General features: G+C 32.2%; 1 protein-coding gene across 4 annotated transcripts in view; it reads left to right on the top strand.

Annotated features, from left to right (window-relative positions):
• LOC124533878 overlaps positions 1 to 26,789 on the top strand; it is a 435,154-nt gene that overhangs the window by 149,557 nt on the left and 258,808 nt on the right. For all 4 annotated transcript variants that reach the window (XM_047109427.1, XM_047109429.1, XM_047109426.1 and 1 more), the window contains exon 2: positions 9,038 to 9,455. In XM_047109427.1, the coding sequence (XP_046965383.1) occupies positions 9,038 to 9,455 (418 nt within the window). The remainder of the gene's footprint in view (positions 1 to 9,037; positions 9,456 to 26,789) is intronic.

Here is a 26,789-nt window from a genome sequence, read left to right on the forward strand (position 1 = left end):
ATCAGATGGCCCATATGCTCGTCCGCCAACATAAATAAATTCTGTACAATATTGGATTGGTATAGGCTTCAAAGTTCGTCCTCAAAAGGGAGACGAAGCCTTAACTCAGCATTGAGATATTATTTACTTGTTTTATTTATACAAGTATAAATAAAACAAAATTCACAGTATCAATCAAACTCTTTATATAGACAGATTGGACTTTACGTAAAAAGATGACTTACATATCGTAGTGTCAAATTCAATAGCCTGACTTGAAGGCGTACAAAAAACAAAAGAAATCATTATTATCATTTATTCATCTACAAAGGACTAAACGTCACGGGGCGCCAATTACATAACAAGATAAAAGAATTTTTATGAGTCCTTTTTATGAAATACTCATGTCTTAAAGGGTTCTAAACATTGCTACAAACATTCCTTTGGAAATAATAAAACGTGTTTCTATAATATAAATACAGTGATAGGTTGTCACTATTTAAAAGAGTTTATATTCCCGTCTGCACTTTCTGTTTGTAATTTCAATAAGGTTTTAATGATAAAGACATTTATGTTAGGTGGAGTATGGAAATTGGCAATAGGGATTCCTGATTACTATCATTGCCAATATTAGTATTACAAGAAATATTATACCTTGATAATTAAGTTAAATGTATAGTTTGAATTGCAATTTTTTGTTCTAACACTTATGACTTTTATTAAAATTTCATAATTAAATGACTTAATTTTATATTTAATAAATCTTTGATAAAAAATAAAATTAACAACTAGTTTCTGTAATACAGATTGGTTATTCGTTAACGAATTTGCCCTTAATTGTCATTGGTTGATATCAGCTGATTCCGTAACAGTCGACCAATCGGCATTCAGATTAGCAAAGACTTAGTCCGACTTTGTACATTTTTATCACACTTTATTACTACGAATGTTTCTTAAGTACATAAATATCCATTTTAATATATACATTCACAGTTAACATTTCGACATAACAGAATAAGAAATATACCTAATAGCATCAGCATTTTAAGAAGTAATCCGCATAAACAAAAGTGTTTACCATAAAAAAGGAGATAAACCAAAGATGGAGATGTTATCTTACTAATTACGTATCTCGGCGCCTGCAACAGAAGTCGGCTGTCTCTATTTTCTGAACACAAATGGATAAAATGAATTCTCGTTCGTAATTGAATCATCAAGTAAACACGAAGACTCTTTTTAGATTATCTGTGTCGATTGCATATGCTATGCAGTTTATTGTATCTGTGGTGAGCGGCTACAGATAATCAATGCGCTAACTATATTGTATTTTATCTGTTTAATTATAAATGTTTTGTATTGAAACTTTAATGAAAGGTTGTTTTACTTTTTTTATTATTTAATTGAAACTAGCAGTCGCCCGCGGCTTTGCTGGCGTTGTAGGGTATTTGTTGCCATGTGTTAAAAAAGTAGCCTTTGTCCTTTTTTGGAGTTTATAATTGCTTCCTATCAAATTTAATCAAATTCGGTTCAGCGATTTGGTCGTGAAAGAGCAGCAAACACACAGACAGACAGAGCTACTTTCACATTTATATTAAAATAGATTCGAAAGGAGATAATAATAATCATATAGATATAAAAAATATAAATAACGAAATGATCGTATGAATAATGAATATGCTATAAATGTATATTAAAGTTTTTGCATAAGATTATTAAGATTTTGTTATTGTATAAATTATGTTTATAATTATAAAGTTAGTTAGTGTTAGATGTATATTGCCTTTTAACACGCGAGGTGGTGATAAATTAAGGAGTGGACCTAGTAGTGGTCGAATACATTTTTACACTATGAACTTTTTTTAAAAATGTAATTAAAATTAACACGATTGTAAAACATTACTCAGCTATTTTATAAAATAAATTCACGTTACAAAAGTAATAATTTAATCGTAGTGAAAAATAAATGTACCTTTAACCCATGAGCTTTTAAGTTTTTGAAATAAAATTACGTCATATGCATTAAAAAAATAGTGCAAAACTATGTATAATGAAACCTCTTTCGAGGTCACTAACACAACAGGTATTTCTTATAAAAGCCAGGCTTTTAAACTATAGCGTTTAAGAGACATTGTAATATTGAAAGAGAATACTTATGAGGCTCGGTAAACGCTCATTACGTACTGAATTAAGGCTCCTGTCTCACTGACATGCAGACAACGCACGACAAACACTTGACGTCACTTTAAATTTATTTAATAAATATACTAATATTTATCTTATTACACCTTTAGTGCGTATTGCTATGTTAATTACAAATATAACGCTATCTGTACTATAACATATTAATACGGTTGGAGGTAGGGCTTTGTGCCGGTCTGAGTAGTTACCACCCAATCATCATACATACTAAAATCAAGCAGCGATACTCAGCATTGTCGTGTTCCAGTTTCAAGTGAGTTAGCCTGTGAAACTGTAGTCACAAAGCACATACATCTTAGTTTGTAGTGTTGAACACTTACCTAACCGCTGTTCTATTTGGCCGTTCATAATATTAAAACGCAGGTATAACTATAAGAAAATTAAAACTGTATTGAAAAATATTATTTATTTATTGTACAGCGTATTATAAAAAAAGAAATAAAAAAAAATACGAATACATCATATTTTTTAAATAACAAATATATTTGAGTAAGACCTTTCCGGTTTCACATTTCGAACTGGCTGAATATTATAATCACTCGATAGAATAAAACAAAAAACGTGTATACGTTTTATTATCATTATAATTGCAGATATACACAAATGTTAATACTAGTTGGAGTTTTCCTCCCCAGGTTAGTTTGCTGCGAGAATATAGTAAACAATTTATTAGCCCTTCCTTTGAGTTGTGTGTCTTAAGTTCACATGACCAAGCTATATTCTTAAATACTTAGGATAATTATGCGTTCAAATAAATACGGCCCGTCGTGACCACATCTTTACGGAAGTGCTTTGAACTTGGTGTTTCAGTATATATTCAAAGCTTTATGTTAATGTTCGAGCTTTTTGAAAATATGAATTTTAGTTGAAATTATTTTCTATATATAGAAGTTTAAAATGACTTCGAACATCTTCGAACCAGTTGCTAATAATATTTTCTTTTTATTTTTCATGAAGATTTATATACGTAAATAATAATACAATTAGATATATGAATATTAAATATTATAATTATTTTCATTTGATAGCATTTTGAGTTTATGACAATGTCACTAGCGTTCTATAAATTACTAAAACTTACTAAAATGGTTTTAGAGTTACAAAATACCATTTAAAAAAATGTTTTCAATATTAAAATGCCAATATTATATGGCTTAGAGGCATTTATAAAGTAATTCGATAGATATTATGTACAAACTTGATTCTATCTTACTTTCATTTATTTTCGAAATAATTGAAATTCCGCAACGATACTTGATTTAAGTTTTGATTAAGTAAATGCGCTCGTTTGAATCCTCTCAATGTAATAAATTATATATTGCTTTTTTTTAAATATGTCATTTGTCAATTCCCTTAGAGAGGCTTATAGCATTTTATCTTCTTTAAAATCTGCAACTTGCGAACAACTTAAAAAAATATTTAATCTAAGCTCTTCACGAGCTTATTAACGTAACTAAATATGTAAGGTTACTGAGTAGCATATATCTTTGGCTCAGCGTTGAAAGCAAGAGCCTCTTTAGTGAAGAGGGATATGACAGGGTTACCAGACGAAAAAAATCGTTGTAATTGATTTTGGTTCATTGAACTTAATTATTTAAATGACAACGTCCATATTTAAACGCATTGTCTAAAATTATTTCGATAAAAAATATATTTATGTCATTTTAGTGAAGTCGTGTTTTTTTGTCTTTTTTACTCTATGCAGTGACCAAGGCTGATCAAGAAAAAGCTTCTCCAAAAAAAAAATTTAAGATTGAAATTGTGACTAATCTTCTGGAATTGATTCGCGTTTATATGAGATTAGCTGAAAAAAAAATTGATAAATAAATTCTGCCCTATATTCTTGGTAGCATTGTTATTTCATTAATAACACCATTCAACACATGGGACGTAATATCTAAATTCCCAATATTGGTAGGTCCCAGAAGTCATCACTAAAATTTATTCTTCAACCTGCTTTTGCCATAAAAAAAAAACATAATTCATTATGTTTAATTCAACACGTGATTGGGGTTGCTCGTATTAGTTTTTTTTTTAATATTGAGGAATATATTTTTAAGTTTTCGATAATGTGTGCCAACCCTTAAACTTTACACAATGTACATAATATTATATGTAGCAGGATATGATGTCGCTGAAGTATATACGATTGAGTGAGGTTCAACGTAATGGGGTATGACGTCATCTTAGCGGAAGTGCTGTAGGCCATGTCGGGGATGAGCTTTTAATATGACGTACTGGTTTGAGGTATGAAATTTTAATTATGATTTAAAAGAGCAAGTTAAGTTGTTCGTTTGTTTTTTACTGTACTAAACTTAATGTAGCATAACTAATATAAATTACAAAATAAGAATGCAAATTTGTTATTTTAATTAAATTATTTTATCTATTAAAGCATCATGGGTAGTGTAGTAGTGGTAGCACTTGACAATTGTAATCTTATTAAAAACTAATTAACCAGAGATCTTTTCATCGTATCATTAATAAATAAGATAAGTTCTAGTGATATTATGACCAAATTACATTAAATCATTACAAATTGTGGCCTGTGTTATACATCAGGTATAACCTATGTAACTGTAAAATTTCATTCAAATTCCTTCGGTAATTTTTACGTGAACAAACATACATACATCCATCCTCAAAAGCGTTAGCATTTATTATATAATTAGAATAGTAAAATGATTTTATTTTACAGTCTGTGGAACGCTCTAATCTTTGAATCGAGATGCTTTACAAAACTTTTAGCAGATATTCGATGGCAAAAAACTCACTAGGACAGAAAACACGAAAGAGTTCGGAATCGAGGCTCGATTTGGCTCTTTGATGTGTCTGCTGACTGCTTTATCTGTCACCCGTGTCACCGGCCGACCACTCAAACCGCGAACACGAGACAATTATAGAACTATTATTTCCGTATAGCCCATAACGACTAGCCGATTATCAACAATAAATCGCATGTGATAATGTTGTCTTAGATTTTCACGATTATTACGCATTGAAATAAAAGTAGTTTTAACGGCTTTAAATTGCGTATATTAATTATTTTAATCTTCCCGACGTTTCGAACACTTTACAGAGTTCGTGGTCACGGGTAGACTGTTAAAACTAGTTTTATTTAAAATCGCATCTGTACGTATAAGTGAATTCGTTTTATATTTGGAAGTAGCGACCGCCCGGCTACGCAAGGGTGCAATGCTGATATTAAATATACTACTAAATTTGTTTATTTAGTACATCTTATTAGAAACTTATAATATCAGTATTTCTTTACTATATTGTCCATGTATTTTTACAAAAATCTACCGAATCAGTCTATCTATTAAAAAAAAATCACGACATAATCGGTTGTGTAATATTACAGATCTAAGCATACATAGGAACAGACAGCAGTAAGCGACTTTGTTTTATACTATGTAATGATAATGTAGCATATAAGATTATGACATTACATGTGTTCTGCGGTGAGTTTCGAGTTTCTCCTTACAGAATACCACTACAGTAGTGTTATTGTCAAGCATATTTCACGATCGTGTACTGTAGTGAATGACGACGTTATTTTACAGAATAGCTAAGTAACTATGGGCACAGGACTCACAATATCTTATATAACCAAAATAACAATTATGTTACTTTGATCATTCGTGTTAAATAAATAATCGACAGTGTTTGAATAAAAACAATTTGAAACAGCTCCACATACTCAGTAGTCACACGAGGCATGTCAAAAAAGAAATAAATTGACGCGACTTGACGAAAATATTGACTATGGAAGCGCTCGCATTCCCGTTCGCAATTCCCCAAGCCAAACTAGATCATAACTCAAAAACTTTGCGGTTCAAAATTGCTTGTACTTATTTATAGCACAGCTGTATTTACTAAATTAGCTCATATTTTGTAAGTCATTATGTTCAATTTGGCGTGTGGTAATATTGATTTATGATGTTTTGAATAACGAATTTTCGCTTCCTTCCCGTTCCCAGGGATGTATTTAGACGTACTAAATATATTTTGGCCGCAAACAAACGATTCATGATGAGCTCTTTCTGGTAGTTTGGAGATTTTATTTATTTTGACGTCACTGTCAAATGTATATCCACAAACTTAAACATATTACTATGATTGATATGGAAATGTAATTACGTAAATTAACGTCAATAATAACGATTTCACGGACTAAAGGTTGAAATGAAAAGGTTGTACTTCATTTAAAGGTTATTTTCTAAATGTAGAACTGTAATGTATATTTTAGAATTAAATGTATTCTATGTAATATGAAGTAAATCACTTGATGCGGAGCGATTAATCATAATATAATTACCATATTTTAATTGCAATGACATTCGAAACAACCTTGTTAGATACATACTAATTACAAATGATATAAAACGTTGCAAATGGTATTACATTAAAAAAAATGAACTGTCAACATCTTGTGTTAATGAATATTATTTATTATCTGTACACGGTCTTTATCTAATGTTGCACAAATATAAGTTCTTAATCTTAAGCTGTATACAGATAAATAACTCAATCTTTATAATGATTGCAATAATAACCACAAATGCATTCACGCCAGTCGGATTACTGAGCCATTTATTATTACAACCATATTACAACACGTCAGTTTTCATCCGTATGAAGTGGTCGAATGCCTTATTAAAATATATAATGTATTAATCGAGAATAGTTCTTATGTACAAAAATATAAAGATTATAATAGCTTCACTGAATATCGTAAATGCATGAGATCTATTTAATTTACTTTCATTTATATTTACTTAAGTAAAGATTAACGAATAAAACGATTATATGTAACAAAAAGTTTTTAATACATGTTGTATATTTATAGTCTGTGTTAACCTTAAAATGATGTTGAATAAGGTTAACAAAAAAACTTGATCATTATCTTTTTTTATATCTGTGGTAAAACAGATTTTGGCGGGAAATGAGATTGTCGCTGTTTTATCGAAATATCTAAACAAGTTAAATAGCTTCTGTTTCCTAAGTCAATGTTTGCTTAGTAATCTGAAGTAAAATATTTTATGATAACATCATGTTAAGGCTGATACGGAAAGAATATCTCATAGCAAGCGTTAATCTTCACATACTGGGACAATCTCGATTTAAAATTTAATGGATTTTTAAGTTGAAATGTTATTGGAAATGATATATATTTACCATACGTACTTATTGGAAATAAATCATTCATAATACAAAGTTCTTTGAACTTAATAAGTATAGAACTACATATATGTTGGATATCAGATCTAAACTAATTAAGAAAAAACGGCAATAGATGATCTCTAATTCTCAATTACTATTGAGTTTCTTGCCGGTTCTTCTCGGTAGAATCTACTTTCCGAACCGGTGGTACCTTCACTTAATATAGTTGTTAAATATTTCAAAAGTGCTTGTAAAAACCTAATTGAATAAAGTATATTTTGCTCTCTCGTGTTAGATTTAATAGCGGCTTGTAATTTCCATTCAAATCAAATTTTATAGGTCTAATTTGACAGAATGCAGAAAAGCAGGCGTTGTTATTTCGGCAAGCTTTGACAGTTTTTGTCGTGGCCATCTCGCTTTAAAGTTCAGGCTAATATATTTTGGGTATTCGATGATAACAAGGCGTGCTCCAAAGGACTTAACACAAGTCCTTTGGAGCACGCCTTGAACCAATTGTGAATTTAGAAAGAATTAAAGCGTTTTTGAAGAGTAAATAAGTTTGTTTAATATTACTCTTGTACCAACAATGCTTGAGGAACCTATACGCACCCACAAATATTAAAAGACGAATTAATATTATAATTATTAACAAATCAGGTGATTAGGAATAGATAAAATTTCCTATAACGTGTTGTAGCTGAATGACCCTGTCTCGACATAATATAAATAATAATTAAAGACTTTCCAAGAGTAGTATTTCCTCATATTCAAGAAGATAAATACAGGATTATGTTTGTTTTCCATCGCTAATAAACTTAAAAAGAGAGTAAGTCTTTATCATACTACATACAAAAAAAACCTTATTTAGACACAAGATTGGCAATCATATTCATCTAATCAAGTAACGAACTCTCTAAAGTTTAAAATGCATAATGTGCCAAGATGTGCTCCCCACAAAAATGTTTTTATTTATATGTTAAAAATAAACATCAAAAAACTGGCAATCGAGTGTGTTCTCGCCGCCATATTATGGAAGTGCTCGAGATTAAACCGGAGCTAAGCTAACGAGTTAACTAAAACCGCGTAAGGTTTAGAGAGGCCGCCCAAGGAAAGTGCGCCGCCGGGCCGTCGCAGCCGCGCGGGCGATCGTCCGCAGCGCACGTTACAAGAAGCGTCGCCTGACAACGAGCGCGTGACGTCACGTGCTGTAGACCTTCTAACTAGAGCTAGTGATCTAAGGACAGTAGTGGCATCACACTAAAGAATACACTTCCACTAAGTCGGCTGCCACGCTTGTATATATACCAAGCTGCGTTAAAAACTTCGATAGCGCGATTCAGGATTTTCACTTTTTCTTGTTACAAGTTCAATTATTTTACAATATATTCACATATTTTTTTATTTTAAGTTTTATTATTAGCGGTACAATAATTTAAAAATATTATTAATCTATTGTTTATACATTTTAATGTAAAAGTATAATTTTAAGTATTTTAGATTAGTAGAGCGCCATCTAGTGGATATGGTCGAAACGTATTCGTGTGCCAGTATCTTAAACTACCAAACATGTTTATTGATTTTAACCATTACACTAATTTTGGACTTGAATTGTTTTGTTATAACATTAATTAGCTTCGAATTTGAACGTTTTCATTATAATTACATTTTTTATATTACAATTATTTTGTTTCAGAATATCTAACAACGAACGAAATGAGAGCCCTGGCACTGACGGTAGTGTTTCGCCGGAACCGCCCGATCGACCTCCCGGAAAGGTCCGACAGGTTCATCCGGAGCAGAAAACACAAGTATTAGCTTATGATTCGTCTTATCGGAAGAAAAACAAGCCAAAGTCGCTCCCTCTGGAAGACAACCAAATGTACAATCACTTGGCGAACGCAAATGTCGCTATGTCGCCGATGTACCCGTTAACCCCTAACATTTGCGTTGAAGGAGGGAAGATTGAGTTCATAAAATCGCCACCAGGCAGTGCTAGGAACAGTTTGGCGCTAGCGTCTCCTCCTCAAACGCCGCTACTAGCGCGCCGTGGATCGCGGGAGAAACGCGAACGAGCTTGTAGCGACGAACCGGAGAAGTTCGACGGGGATAAGGTAGGTGGCGCTGTTAAGTAAATAAATGTTCTGTATCTTTATACCTTGATATTGGATGCGCAATGAAGCGTATGGTCTGTTTTGTTTCTCTTTTTAGTAAAATCAGATTTTTAAAGAATAACGAATTTATATTAACACTTTTCTGTTGCATATCTTTATTTTTACTAATCGAGTAATTCGAGATATTTCGTATGTATATTATAAAATAAAATCTAAAACTGAAAAAATCTTAATTTTCTAAATAATATTATAATTTATAAAAAGATTATGTATTTATACTCCATTCGAATAATAATAAAATTTACTCGTTAAGTAACAATAGTATGTAAATGTGTATTTCTGGAAAAAAAAGTAATTTCAAATTTGTTATTTTAATTAGATTCGTTATTTCAAAAAGTTTTCTTTATAGAAGCTCGATATTACTTTCGCTAATAAAGCAAGTTTCAAAAATCAGGAAACTGAAGGGTCGCATTTCAATAAAATACGACTTGTATAAAACATTTCATCCCTTGTCAAAAATATTTCAAACTCTACCAATTTGTTACCATAGAAGACATCCGGACCTTTCTTTTGTATAATGTGACATTTTGAGACGGACATTATTATATTTTGATCGATCAATACCGAAACAAAATTGTTGGACACCCAGTATAGTCTATCGCGTCTAATATTTAGCTGAAAGAAAATCTTTTAGTTAATTTAGAATAACAGTTACTGCTCCCTGTTGTTTAGCAAGCGTGTGGTAATTTTAAAAAAGAAGTTTGATGTTATACAGCTAATGAAACGATGGTAGAATCTTGTTAATTACTACTAGTAGGGCTTACTTTAAGCCCACTTAGGTACCATGTATCAAGATATGTACCTCTGTCAAATAGTAAAACCTATTGTTATGGCCTATATGGTTATTAGTGGCCATCTTATCTTAATCGGTATACACCGATTTAAGTAAGATGGCCAGTGTAATAAGGGGCGTAACATCTTAGCTCCCAAGATGATGGCTCATTGATTTTCTAGAGAATGGTTAATAGTTTTACAATTTAACTACTATTAATACAATATTAAATTAATATTTTTTGTGAAATTATATTATATGAAATGAAAAGTATTTTACGGTTCAATTAGAACCAGGTGTTACTTTATAACTTTGGACTCTATGTAACTACCATGTAATTATAAATTGAGTAATATTCTTCATATTTTCTTTAGTAATCCGAATTATGTTTGACTAACGTAACATCTTTAGTCTCAACTGTCTGTAAAGTATCTAAAGAACATAATACATTTCGTATCAAAACTTCATTATATCCTTAAAACGTCCCTAAAGCCTGAACGACACTTCTATCAATAAATAAATCCCTCTTCACAAAGTAATCTCTGGGACAATCTTTCAAAGACAGTCATCATAGAAGCTTTCAAAAACAATTTGGGTGCGACTAAATACGCATTAAGGTGCATCAGACCAATTATATCCAACCCTCCTCCAGATCAGAGAATGGAAAAGTATATAAAGTTACACTCATAATATCATATGACAGAATAATATGACGATATCAGAATGTATGACGTTTTATTTTGTGTAAATTTGTTGGTGTGTATCTTCTTATTTGCAATGTTGTTTTGTAATTTAATTTTTTTTTTATAAACATTGATGAATCTATAAGTTAAACGAGCTGACCTTTCCGACTTTTTCCGGGGTGATAATTTTTTTCTCGAATTAAAAAAACACAAAACCAGTTTAACCTCTTTGGAGAAGTTCATTTCAGTCACGTTCAAAAGATATACTCATAAGTAGACTCGTATTTAATGATAGTCTAAGCCTCATACAGTAAACAGTTCAGTAATATTGTAAAAACTCGCTTTATATCTCAATCGTGAAAGGAAAGCCGACTTACGGCAATTTTGATGACTATCCTTAAAATGGTATAATAAAAAAATATTTCACGAATGTATTCAGGGATGAATTTCGAGTTATTATTATCTGAATAACTCCGCAGCTTGTCAACAGATTTTTTGTATATAATTGCTATTGACGATATTATCAACAAAATAAAGTTGGTGACATAACTTAGTATCAACTGCAGAAGTTTCAAGCTTAACATAGAAGTGCACATATTTTTTCTAAAAATATTGAATAATGATTGATGAACTACAATTGGACAAAGACAACACTAGTACATAGATTGTAATGTGTATATCCGCACTAACGAAAGCACTTATTATGAAAATTTCTAGATCTATTTAATGCGTTAGGTCTTAGAATGGTCTCATTTAAATGAATGCAAATCACGGTTTCAAAGGCGTCCAGACGAAATGCAAAGGAGATAGGGCGTAAGTGAATTAATGACCCTAAAACTAAATTAGACTCGAAGCGAAATGCCTAATGAAATTCTATAAAGCATTTCCATTGTCAGTTACATTTTATAAGAGAGAGATCTTGGTTTATTCGTTGTCTATCAAACGAAGATATAGCTTTACGGAATTCTGATATAGCGCTGTTAATTATGGACACTTTGCATAATATTACTTCGTGAAATCTTGGAAATGTCGCTGCATCGCTGGAAATGTTTTAATTAATAGAAATCCATGGAAGACATTATAGATATTTTATGAAAGATGTTTGTAAAAATTGTCGATATTTGCTTGGAGGTTTTAGTTTAAAATCCCACAAGTATCAAAGGTTCAGTAAGCTATGCAAATTGCTTTCCAATATTGCTGTCTAGAACACGTTATGGAGCATAATTCTGATATTAATATTAATGGTAAGGCTACAGTTTGTTGTACGTGATTTGACTTTTAGTTCGCTTGCTTGGCGTATGCTGTATATTGTATATCAAATTTTTATTCTATATTTCTTAATACTTGCTTATTAGTAATATTTTTTATTTTTATTTGTCAATTGTAATCGATTCGTAATGAAACATACTTTTAGTGGGGCTTTGTGTGATCTTGCCCAGTTGAGCCTATTGATCATTTATTTTTACTCAATCAACATTTCTTAGTATTATTGTGATTTCATTCGAAGAGTTACTAAGGCAGAATAATTTCAGGCACAATGGACATAGCTGCAGTTGCCAGTCCATTTAGCTATTAAAAAAATAAATTAATTAAGTAAGATAATAATTTATAAACAGTGGAAAAATAACACATATATTATTTGTTCAGTGACAAAGTTATTTTATTCTTAACAAAAATTTTGAGATGAATTAATGCCGAATCTTAATGGTTGATTAATCGTCTCTTTTTTATCTGTGTCTCAAGTTAATCTTCGTTATCTCTGGCTTGACAACATCAAACAATATATGTAGGTAAGTCAAACTAGTAAAACCCATTGTAGCGAGTGGTGAAATAGTTTTAATCCTGTATTCTTATTTCAAGTGATTTTAACATAATACTAGAACAGCAAGAATTGAAGATTTACAAAACATATCAACAATTTTGAAATTTCCTTCGATGACTGAACAAAATTATTGGAAGCAAATGCTGTTTACTTCAAAAATCGTTTGCATTTTAGAAGATAACTGTTACGTAGTTTGGACAGTGTTGGTGATTATGTTTATTATATTCGTGATATTGGATCAGCGAAACGATAGCACCGTTTTAAGTGACGACAGGAATAATCCTGGGAATTGTTCGAGAAATTTGACAATACAAGACGAAACGATGGATGATGATGTGTGTGTCAGAAATTGTTTCTGTGGTAGTGATAAATTAAATACTTGATTTTCAATCTATTATTTTAATTACCTACAAATCAACAAAAGGAATATCTTCGATATGATAGTTTCCTTGCTTTTCAATACTCGGGTCGCCTCAGCTCTCTAAATTTGACCATAGTTATCATTACATAGTATAAAATAAAGTCATTAACCGCTGTCTCTATCTATCTCTATGTATTCTTATATCTTTAAAATTCCGCAACGGATTTAGATGTGTTTTTTTTAATAGATAGATTGCTTAAAGAGGATTTCTTATGTATAATATATGCACAATGGAGTAGAGAAACCTTGATACACACAAACATTGAAGCACTTCCGTGCGAAGCCGGAGTGTGTCGCCAATTATTCAATATTTTAGCAAAACAGAATTGACATGTATCCAACAATATAAACAAAGAATTAATTGCAATTGTTACTTTTTAAAATACTTAAGTTTGACTAAGTAAAAGGTCCTGTATTGTCTTTGCCTATTCTAATATAGATAATAAAAAACACCAACATATCATCGCGTTATATGGTTCCCTATCAAATAGGCACTAAAACGTGAGGGCTCCGGCATAGATACTCTAAATATTAGCACTGGTTTCCCCCCTTAGCATACAATAGCACATAACCATAACATGGGTAACGACTGTTCCCCATTTGTTGCTTGTCTATCTCCGTCCTATTCAGGGGCATTAGCTAAAGTGGCCCATACGTTATGTGGCTTGCGTTTGATGCAGTAATGTGCCGTGAAGACGGGGCTCCTCCGATATGCGGGAGTAATGACCCGCTCGAAATGATTGTTGTTAATTGCTACTTCACTTTTTGTTACCTAAGGAGAGAATTACAGTTGTATTTTAGGTTAAGTAATGGTCTAGATTTTTTTTTCAAAGAAATTGTCGTGAGCTTTGTCTTTCATGTTTTAGGGGTCGGTCGTCAGGTGTTAGGAAATACAAATGGTCAACTTTCTTTCGGATGCTCAAGCTCGCTTCACGCGAACGAGTATCAGACGGACAGACAGACAGATTTTCACATTTATAATATTAGTATCCCCACGTTTCAGCGTGACACTTGTGCTAGGTATATCGATAATCCAAGGTTGGCAATTGACGTTTTAAATTTTATCAATACTCTTTTCTTATTGGATTATCTATGAAATGACATTTCCTTCTTTATTTACGTAAATATAGATCTTGTTTTTAATAGTAGTTGAATAGGGAATATAGTCATAACAATTACAGCAACAATTTAAATTATGTTTATCAAGTAAGACAAACGATTTATTTTATGAAGTTTTGAAATATTTAATGACGAAATAAATTGTAGATTTCACGTGTATAGAAAATAAAATAAATTAACACATTATTTTAGAAAACATAAGGAAATCAATTGCATCCGCAGTTTTATGTTTCTATCTGATGTTATGTAAACAAAAATAATTAAAAGGTCCTCAAATTCACTAGAGACATACCCAGATAGTGCTCGACTCAAGTGGAATTTGTTAAAAGTTACAAACTTCGTGCCTCTGTGGGCTGGCTTGGCAATTGTCCACAATAGCGCTGTAAAGAATACGACTGTTACGTCTATTTGTGATAGAACTTTGATATCTAGTTTAAATTTTATATATTATATCCCTATTTCGTATATTGTCTATGTGGCGCAATGTCATATTGAAGATATCGTTGCCAACAGAAATTTAGAGACAAAATTAATCTAATTTTCGAAAATCTTTCAATATGTATCAAATTCAATGAATAAGAGAATATCTAACATAATTTAACAGAATGTAATAAATCAAAGTACATTCGTAGTAATAAACATGTATCGTATTTGGAGAAATAGCTGAATTACGATCTTATTAGCCCAAAAGAGGGAAATTTGGCAAAACTTGTGGCAGAATTTCTATGAAATTTGTCACATGCAGGTTTCCTCACGATGTTTTCCTTCACCTCTAAGCACGTGAAATCAAGCACATGAAACAGCGGTGCTTGCCTGGGTTTGAACCCGCAATCATCGGTTAAGATGCACGCGTTCTAACCACTGGGCCATCTCGACTCTTTGAAAGAGCGGCAGACAGATACTAGTTACTTTCACATTTATAATACTAATAGAAAATTTTATTTCTCATGATATTATTACCAATTTCAACATTTTACAAAAGTTTTCGAGTCTCTTCGTTTGTAAAACTTAAGAAGTCTCGCGTCTTTGTCGCGCTGTCTCCTGCGTTGATTGTCAAAGCCTCGGAACCTTTAGTCTCTGCTCTATAGTTACTATTCATGCTTAACCAATCAACGTTAATTATCTTCGCAGACTGGTGACTTAGATAGTCTAGTCTAGTCTGGCAGACGGTTTTCAAATTGAAGTTTTTTCACCCTTACTCGACAATTTTAAATAATATTAGAGATAGCTACAAGTATTGATTTTTGTATGTCTTCGTTTATTTGAATATCATTAACATTACATAGTATAAAATAAAGTCACTTACCGCTGTCTGTCCCTATGTATGCTTAGACTTTTATAATTACGTAAGTAATGATATTCTAATAAACAGATCTGTTACACCCATACTAAACAACAGAAAAAAGTGTGCCGCGCCGGGGACCGTTTATTTTACATTTCGTAACAAGTAAAAAGGATAGCTTGATAAAAACAATAAGTAAAAGGGATAACTAGATGTTTTAATTACGCAAAACGTATTACTACATACTTATGATGTATTATAACGTATTACTGGCATAATTATGATGAAACAGACTAAAGGCAAACGTCCCAATTAGGACGTTTTCTAGTCTTTTACTAGAACATCATTGTACGTTACGAATTTTGATGCGGTTTTTTTTTAAGATAGCTTGATTCGAGAGGAAGTTTTTGAATGTGATACGTGGACAATATAGTAAAGAATCACTGATAATTTAGACATTCTCTACTATATTTAGTATCAGCATAGCATCTGTGCGAAGCCGGGTCGAAATGGTAGGTAGTACATAAACTTGATAAAGCTGTCTTATGATCTTATGATATTTTGCTATTAGTTAAAATGAGTTTATTTAACGTTCAAACATTGTATTTTGGAAAAGAAACAGACGCACCTAAAAGGATTTTTTTTAATAAGATAAATGATAAAGTTAATAAACAAACTAGTTGAAATAGGTGTTGCACTATGATTTTTTCAAAACAGGTAGTATTTCATCTGTACTTAGTAGACCGATGTTATCAAAAAAAGTTCAAATTTTGTAAATAGATTATCTGTATTAGCCCTTAGGGCTTATAGGGACTAATCCTATCAATGGACCATGTATATTTATCCATGTATATTGCATACCCATGACAGATTTAGCCGCGTTTTTGCATGCAAAGGCAATCAATCATGCAGATAACTGTCATTTAATAGATGGCCTCAGCTGATGTTTGTTCGTTGTACATTGTGATTAAAATATCGATTTGTATGAGTTTTGAGCGATTGTTTAGATTGCTTTTTTTATATAATGCATCATTCGAAATTGGACGAAATATTTTGTTTTTCAAATTTGGAATAAAAATGTTCATAAACGTTGTATAGTGGCTGGTGTAGTGACAGAAACAGATCTGTCTTATTCATTCTAATGTCCGATCGCTGATGAAAGAAAGAGAGGTTCCAGTTTCGTTCGATTTAGACAATTCAGAACGAATTTAAGGTATTCTATATATTTTAAGAGGAAATCAATTCACATATACTATAGTGACGATTTAAAAACAAATGAACACCTATTGGTAAATATTAATGAAAGAATTGAGAATAGCTGTTGGAATGATGTCTATATCATGTCTATATGGCTATTTCGTCTTAATTGTTTATTTATATAATATATGAGGCAAAAAAAAACCGCTGAGTTTCTTTCGCCAGTAATTCTCAGGTCAGGATATTTTCTTTTCCGAACCGGTGGTAGTGTTTCAATTGACCATCATTAAGAAAGTGTAATGCTTCTATATTGAATAAAGTTATTTGAGTTTGAGGTTGAGTATAGACAGTTGACTTATCATCCGATGGGCCCAGAGGAAGGATCCTCTAACCTGCGTTACTTCTAACATAGCATATGTAAGCATACAAATCATATGCATGACGATACATTTAATTTATAAATACTTAATGAAAAACAAGTTTTACTTAAACAGAACAATACCAGGTCCTTTGTTCTAACCGAATGCACTTACCGCTAATCCTGCGAATTCAAAGTATTTCGCCATTCACAAGCTTCGCGGTTTATTCTGGAACGTTGGATTTACTTGTCTATGGCATTTTTTTATTTTGCGTTTGAAATAAATAAGAACTTCAGACACATTGTTTTTGCTCGACAAAATATTGTATATATGATAACAAAGTGTCGAATTTGTCGTATCCGGTCTGAAGGGTGAGTGAGCCACTACAGGCACAAGGGACATAACATCTTAGTACCCAAGGTTGGTGGCACATTGACGATGTAAGGAATAGTTAATATTTCTTACAGCTTCATTGTCTATGGGTGATGTTGACAATTTACCATCTGGTGGCCCATAGGCTCGTCCGCCAACCTATACCATAAAAAAAAGAATCATTGCGACGGTTGTTCAACCGCCATTTCTCCTCACAATGGTACCTTGACCACCGAACACAAGATGTATTATAAAATAAAAAATTAGCGTATTAATTAAGAAGTGCTTTCCCCAGCATTGGGCTCCAAATCATCGCTTATGTCTTCAAACGAAGATTTCTAAGACATTTACTGCCTCGCACAACCACTTTGTGGAACCAGTTTTCACCGGCGGTTTTTCCGAACCGATACGACACGTGCCTTCAAGTGTACTTCTTCCTTAAAGACCGGCAACGCACCCGAAAGCCCCCTGGTGCTGCAGATGTCCATGGGCGGTGGTAGTCACTTTCCATCAGGTGAGCCTCCTGCTCGTTTGCCACCTATCACATACAAAAAAACTACGTACGTGCTATGTAATTCACATCTTTTTAATTTACAGAATCGGTGGAGCCTACTTAAATTCTCTGTAGATTTAAAATTTTGTTAAATACAGTATTTGTTTACAATTAATTAATTTTAAAATGACTTAAGCGCCTACTAGCCTGTTTAGAAATTTGAATTGTTTATGTAATAATGTAGTCAACTTGAAAATCAATTTTGCTGTCAATTTAGCTCTTAGGTCCAAAGCTGATTTTGATAGCAGTGATATACGCAGGCCACCTGCGTGCAGCGCCATCTGTGTTATAATTAATTCGGCGATGGTGTAGCTGGCCATCGTCCAACGGACATTGTTTTTTAGTTTTGAGAGTACACTTCAATGTGCCGTAACGGACATGTGTGTGACGAATTCCTTTTAAATTATTATTATTTTTATGTATATAGAAAAATGTTTTTAAAACTTGTAAAAAAATATAGTTAACCTGTACATATAATAAAATTGGAGTATCTGTTTGAAATATGAAATAAAGGCTTTATACTAAATGCACGGTACATATCCCGAAGCATGTTTTTTTTTCAATTATTCTTTGTCTGTCTGTTTGATCTGGCCAATCTCTAGAACTGCTGGATCGATTTTGACGGGACTTTCACTGTCATATGACTAATGTAATGGAATAGTTTGGGCTACTTTTTGTTAAATTCAAACGCAAAGTTGCGGGCACAATTAGTACACAAATGTAATACCTTAAGGTAGACATATAGGATATTAATGATTCTATCTTAAACTTACTTAACAAATCAAACTCGTAGAATGGCTATAAAATAAAAAGCAAATTTTATGTTCAATTACCTACATTTTTTCTAACTTTACAAAGTATCTGTGCCTTTGATGTATTTTTACTTTTGGTGGAGTTTATTTTTAAATGTTAATACTAATTACGATTACGATTGCTTCATTACCAATGCTCCGCTACGGGGTTACGATTTAAGGCCTTTTCCTCCATGCTATTACAATGCGGGTTGGTGTTACATTACAAGTATAAAAAAAATTATATTCCTGTCTGGTGGATGCATTATAGCTGAGATGATTAATGGTTAAAACACGTACATCATAACCGACGACTACGGGTTCAAACCCAGGCAAGCACCACTGAATTTTCTTGTGCTGTGCTTCATGAGTGTTTATAATTCATCTCGTCCTCGGCGTTGAAGGAAAACATCGTGAGGAAAACTGCATGTGTCTAATTTCCAAGAAATTGTTCCATATGTGAATCTACTAACCTGCATTAGATCAGCGTGGTGGAATATGCTCCTAACCTCCTCAAAGGAAAAGGTTTATATATACAAAAAATTTACAGTCTGTACATGTTGTTGAATACATAATAAAGCCACGAGTATATGTATCTACTTATACTTTCCACGTTACTTTAAAAACAATTTAAAAAAAACCGCTTGATGTCAAAACCATATTCGGAGCGTCATAGATCTCCCTCAAGTTGTCGACAACCAAAAGTCACCCGAACCCAATTTGAGTAATGGAAAAACAAATTTCGCAAATGGATCTCTTTGAGGCACGCCCTCTATAATCCGTTTGTCTGTAACAACGCTCGCTGTAATTGGTGCGATGCGCTTTTAAAGGTCATCGCTCACTAGACAAAACCTCACGGGTTTTATTTAACGTAACGTTACGCTTATGTAATCTATACATATAATAAAATTGGAGAGTCTGTTTGTAATATTAAAGTAGTCCTTTTTCACTCAATACAGTCCGTCTGTCTGTCTGTTTGTTCCGGCTAATTTCTGGAACGGCTGGACCGATTTCGAAGGGAGTTTCACTGGCAGATAACTGATATAATAAGGAGTAACTTAGGCTACAATAGTATATTTTTTTTTAATTCAAATGCGTACAATGTCGCGGGCACAGCTAGTCAAAAGTATGTATACAACGGATATTAAATGATGTACGTGAAATCTAATTTTTTTTTTTAATTTATTAAATCTATATTAATGTTATAAATGTGAAAGTGACTAAGTCTGTCGCTCTTTCACGACCAAACCGCTGAACCGAATGAGATGAAATTTGGTATGAAACAAACTTGAACTCCATGAAAGGACAAAGGCTATTTTTTTGCCTACAATGTGTCAACAAACAAGCTAAAACGCAAGCGAAGCCGCGGATGATTACTAGCTATGCATGAAGCACTTATAAGTATACAGCAAATTGATGGTTTGATTCTTGCCTCCGTTCCATGTGTTCATAGAGTAAGTAGCTGTTTTTTATTGTATAAACATAAGTATGTTATTATTTTACTATAGTCTTTAGCTATCACGATCCTTTTGAGGGTTAGAACAAAACGTTGCAATTTATTTTATTAGAAATAAATGAAAAATCTACTGTTTAATATGGTATCTTTCTTGTATTGGAATTGCCAAATAATAAATTTTTAAACAGCATTGGGAATGTTTTGTTGACGGTAATTTTATAAGAGTTTCTTTAAACAATAAATGGAATAAACAAACAATCCAATTGTGTCAGTTTACTTAATAAAGCACACGCAGGCACACACAGTTACTTTATTATTGGAAAAATATTTTTTGCGTGATTACTGCTATTTCAATAATTTATTTTTTTATTTAATCTATCTTGACAACCTCCGTGGTCGAGTGGTGTGTACACCGGTTTTCATGGGTACGCCACTTCGAGGTCCTGGGTTAGATTCCCGGCTAAGTCGATGTAGATTATCATTAGTTTTCTATGTTGTCTTGGGTCTGGGTGTTTATGGTACCGTCGTTACATTGAGATCAGAGTAATGTATGTGATGTTGTCTCATATTTATATTTATTTATTTATAATCTTTATAAAGACCCAAGATACAAGGTCACATTATATTGTTCTTGGCCTTAAGAAATAAGCGAATAAAAATAAGCCTTTATTTAGACGGTATATTTTAAAATTTCCGATATCATTCAGCGCTGGTGTACGTGCACCCTTAAACTCCCGCATAGCGTGATGCGAAGCTAATTTTCGAAATTCGTGGTTACAGTCATCTCAGACGCATTAGAGTTTTTGTGGTAGGGATGTACTATATCGAGTAGCTATGTCAGTGTTGTGCTGATTTATGAATGAAGATTTTTTTAGCTGGCAACATTGCTCTTGTACTGAAAAAATATTATTAAGTTTTTATTTTTTCTACGTTTTTCATCCTCGCTTGAATATACCTACCGGGATTTTCGATCGATCGTCGAAGATGCTTTTACCTGAACTTTGGAAGTGAAATTAAAGTGGATATATGTACTTTAATGGAATAGTCATGTATAATAAATAAACATATATTAATCAAGAATAGTTAGTAGCACAAAATAGTTGTGCTATTACCAAATCGCATGGACTATGTCAATCAAAGGTGTGTTTATATGAATTCCTTCTGTGTCTGGAATAGGCTATAGTCTGTCTCTCTGTATTATTTATCCTGACTTAGACATAGTTACATATGTGACCTTACAGTTTTAGTATATGCGTAAGTATATGATAATGTACGTGTTATTACTCTACCAATGTTCTATATAAGTAAAACGTCTGTTCGCACACAATAGTCCACTCACTGCTCGGCCGACTCAATGAGATATAAATTCAAAGTGATACGGAGTATTTGAGCACAGAGTAAATTTAAATAATATATTTATTACACAAAATACTTTTACGAGCTGTTTTAGTAAAACTATGTATATTAATCAAGTTATACATGTTACTATTGCTGCCTTTATATATTAAACAGCTATTTACCTATTTTAGTAAGCACGTTGGTGCTTCTAGGTAAGGCTCATCAAAGCGTCGCCCTATACCTTTTCCAAATTTCTAGGAGATGTTTTTGTACCATATATGTAGTACTGTTTATAATTACAATGTTTTTCCTCCATTTGGAAAGTATGCTGGCTGAAATATATAAAAACAAAAACAGTTATTAATATTGATTAAAAATATTTTTAATACTTTTTTTCGTGGTTTTCTGCCTGAGTAAAAGTAACTAATATATCTCGACGAAGTGGTATTTTGTCTCCTTATCAATATGCAATGGCATAGGAAAAACAAACATTGACGATGTATAGAATTGTTCATATTTCTTATATTGCCAATATTATTACTAACGGATTGAATGAAACTAATTAATATTTCTAATTTTTTAGTTTATATTTTTTATTAAAATTTGTATTATAACTTATCTGTAAATATGGCCATCTGTTGATGATATATTTATATAATATATGAAATGATGATCTTCACATGTCTCTGTCACACGCTACTCTAGCCATGATAATTGACAAGAAATTCAGTCTTAAATGATTCGTCGCGGTCGTAGCGTGAAAATAAACCTCCTGTATATAAAAAAAAAATAAACAAAACGTCGTATCTCATCGTACATTCCAAAACATTTATTGTCGTTTGATATTTTGTCAACATTCTTAATTTGAATAATAATATTCATGATATTTGCCCGTGGACGATACAACGATGTTGCCATGTAGAGCGGCACTGTTTAAAAAATAAATTGTATTTAATTATACTATCTATAAAGAATGTTAGTGTTAATTATAAACTATTTATAGCCGCATATAAAAATCGTGCGTGTAAATTATAATGCGTAAATTATAAACAAATGTTAAAAACTGTCTAAACATCAAATGTTTAATTGTTTATTTCTCAATTACGTAAATATGCGTGTGATTTGTTCGATAGTATTTAAATGATTTGCTAAGCAAATTGTTTGTGTAGTGATGCATTTGGTCTGTTTCTATTTATTAAAAACTAATTAAATTAAAGTGTTCGAGTGTTGTGATAGTATGTGAGAGTGTATAAAAATATGTTTAACAGACATATAGATATATATTACGGTAATAAACATGGCGGCTACGCTAAGGTATGGTGTAACTACATTAATGTTTTATACTAGTTTTAACACGTTATCGTTAAGACAAATTAAATATTATATTTTTTTAATAATACGAGTACGAGTGACGTGTGATTAATTCACGTACATTAGAGGCTTTGTGTGCCAGAATTAAAAGATTAATGAATAAACTGCCGGTTAAAAATAACTATATTTGTGAAAATCATGAAATCGAACGATAGGTGAATCAAGTCAATCAATCTTATTAGAAGCTGCTTTCCGAAACGGTGGTAGTATTTAATTGTTGACGATTCAAAAACGCTTCATTGTGAAGTTTACTTGAATAGAATTGATTTGATTTGAAGTGATTCGTCCGTCTATTCCTGCATGAAGATGATATAGACGATACATGAACGATTTATAAAATTGTAAATATTCAATTATTATAATATAACTAGCGACTCGCCTCAGCTTCGTACAGTACAGACAATTTGCAATTTTTAAATAATATAATCCGTTATATATAAAATGTATACAGTAAGTACATAGGAATTATGTAACTTTCTATCAGTGAAAACATTTTTAAAATTGGTTCATCAGTTCTATTGATTATACATACATATAAACAAACATTTTTTCCTATATGATATTCGAATAGATATCAATATACTATCATGACATCTTTTAGGTCAAATCATCTTAATGAGAAAATACAATGTTTCGAAAAAAATGTCATGAAATACCTCCACGAATATAATCTCTACACAATATGAAATAAGGCTTATTATCGTAATGATGTACCGTAAAAATCCTTAATAGAGAATCATTAATATCAATTACTCTAGTTTTGTTGATAGTTGAATTTATAGAGTTATAAGAATTGTTAAAAGATATAAGTATTTGTACTATATGCAGTAGTATGTTAAGTATGTCCAAAATATGCTAAAGGTATTCTGCTAGCCTGGGCTAAGACCTAATCTTTTCCAGCTGATTTCTACAAGCTGCACCAATGAGTGGGATAAGACAAATTTCAACATCTGTTTAAGCGTATGAAAATTCAGAGATGTTTGCAGGTTATTTAACCTGCAATTAGGGTTGCCAGGTCAAACGTAAAAGCTGGACAGGCCAACTTAGCAGGACACTTGGCTGGATACCCTACGTTGTCAAACCTAACAGGACAGACCAGCTAGTTTAGCTGGACATCTGGTTATAAAGGCCAGAGACCCATTATTGAATATTTTGTGTCTCAGTATTAGTACGGTAGAAAATTTTAATACAATGTATCAATGATAAGAATTATTTTGTTATTAATTTTAGACTTTATATCATAGTGTACTATTTTACTAAATGAATAGATGAGGGTAATTAATTAATCTATGCATACATTTACTTGGTGGTAAGGATTTGTGCAGGCCCGTCTGGGTAGGGCCCACTCATCAGATTCTACCGCTAAACAACAGTACGTACGTATTGTTGTGTTCCGGTTTGAAGGGTGACTGATCCAGTGTAACTACAGGCACAAGGGACATAGCATCTTAGTTCCCAAGGTTGGTAACGCATTGACGATGTAAGGAATAGTTAATATTTCTTACAGCGTCATTGTCTATGGGTGATGGTGATCACTTACCGTCAGGTGGCCCATATGCTCGTCCGCCAAAGTATTCCATAAAAAAGGGCTATAATAATTTAAATCTTTCGTCGTCGTCTGATTCAAAGTACGAAATATATTTATTTTATATTATGCATTTTAAAAAAACGCTATAAGAGAAACAAGGTACGCTGTTACTCCAAGATAAAATTAGGTTGAAATATTTCCTTGAAAATAAAGATACATAGTTTAAACTAAATACACACGCTTATCTTGATGTGTAGCTATTAAAATATAAACTCCAAAGAAATCTAGCGTGTTCACAATTCATAACATACATTCGGTACAAAAGAACAACAGTGCAAACCGTTTTATATGTGGATAGAACTACACAAATTTGTATGTAAACTTAGATATTTTGTTGGTAAAAGAAGGCGATATTGTTGATGCTTATTGCCTTTTAAATAAGAGTCATAATGCAATGTAGACGAGAATAGATGTTGTATGAGCATCATTTGTCTTAGCCAGGAACATAGATACAGAACAAGAACTTCACTGAAAGTGACATAAAAATTGACCAAAAATAAATTATAAAATAATATTTCCTACACACTCTGTTAACGAGATTTGATGTAGTCACAAATGAAATAAAAAAGTAGTAAATAAATAATATATGAAAATGACATCATATCTTTGTAGGATATTTAATCCGAAATGGATTAAGGCCTACGTCATCGGATGCACTGTTTCTTCAAATAGTCACAAAAGTCACAATTTACTGAACTCTGCAGTTTTTAGGTACTTTATGTTACAGCCAATGTCCAGTAAGCAACTGAAATAAAAACACGTAGACCACTCAATGTTGTCTTAAATTTTCGCTACCCGTCTACCCGTACGTGGTCTACCCGTGACCACGAACGCTGTAAAGTGTTCGAAACGTCGGGATGTTAAAAATAATTAATATACGCGATTCAAATCCGTTATAACTAGTTTTATTTCAACGTAGACCACTCACAAACCAGACTCTGCAAAGCTCCATCTGGTGGAGCTTGGGTCAATAATAGAAATTAAGCGAATTACGAATACAATTTAATGTTGGAAATATTTAACTTTGATTAATTAATTGTATCTACAGAATTTTATCTAATTCATTCATCAATTGTTTTTAGTATGTATTTATATGGTTGTATGTGTATGTTTAGTGTATTTTATAAGAAAAATGAATATTATTCATCTATAATGTTCATATTAAACATATAATTAATACCAGTTGTCACCCGCGGCTTCGTTCGCGTTTAAGGAGTCGTTTGTGATATATTAGGCAAAAGAGTAGCCTATGTCCTTCATTGGACTTCAAGCTATGAAGCATCATAGCAAATTTTGTTCAATTTGGTCTTTTGGTTTGGCAGTTAAAGAGCGACAGGCATATAGACTTTCACATTAATAACATTAGTAATAAACTAAATTTAGGGGATATGTCACTTCCATTGTCTCTTGTTCTTAGGTCACAGCGCAGGTGGGTCTTAACAAATGTATCTCCATCGTAGTGGTAAACGATACTGGAGTAGACACGTACTTTCTTTGTTTTCAGACGAAGCGAAAATGACTGCAAGAAAAAGGAGAAAAAAAATTAAAAATCGGTCTGTAGCGTACATTCCCTTTAATCTTCGAAACCACATCGGTATCTCTAGTACATTTCAAATGAAATGAGCTTTTAATTTTTTATATAAGCCCAGCTGACCGTAGCTTAAATGATTATATGAGACAAAAAAAAAAAAACAAAACCCGTTGAGTTTCTTTCGCCGGTTCTTCTCAGGTCAGGGTATTGTCTTTTCCGAACCGGTGGTTCTGTTTCAATTGACCATCAATATGAAAGCGTAATACTTCTATATTGAATAAAGTTATTTGAGTTTGAGTTTAGTTTGAGGTCCAGTTTATAATACCCTAGCGACCCGCCCTGGCTTCACACGGGTGCAGATTTTTTTTTAATTTAAATCACATTAGAAACCATATTGTACATGTATTATATACAATAACGATTCTTTCGAATGTACTATCTATTAAAAACCGCATCAAAATCCGTTGCGTAATTTTAGAGATCGAAGCATATAGGGACAGACAGCGGTAAGCGACATTGTACTATGTAGTGAAGTATAGACTGTATTCTTAAATGGTGAAAATGAGTAACTACTGAGTTTCTTGCCAGTTGTTCTCGGTAGAACCTACTTTTCGAGCCG

Source organism: Vanessa cardui, chromosome 11, assembly GCF_905220365.1.
Source record: "Vanessa cardui chromosome 11, ilVanCard2.1, whole genome shotgun sequence".
NCBI lineage: Eukaryota > Metazoa > Arthropoda > Insecta > Lepidoptera > Nymphalidae > Vanessa > Vanessa cardui.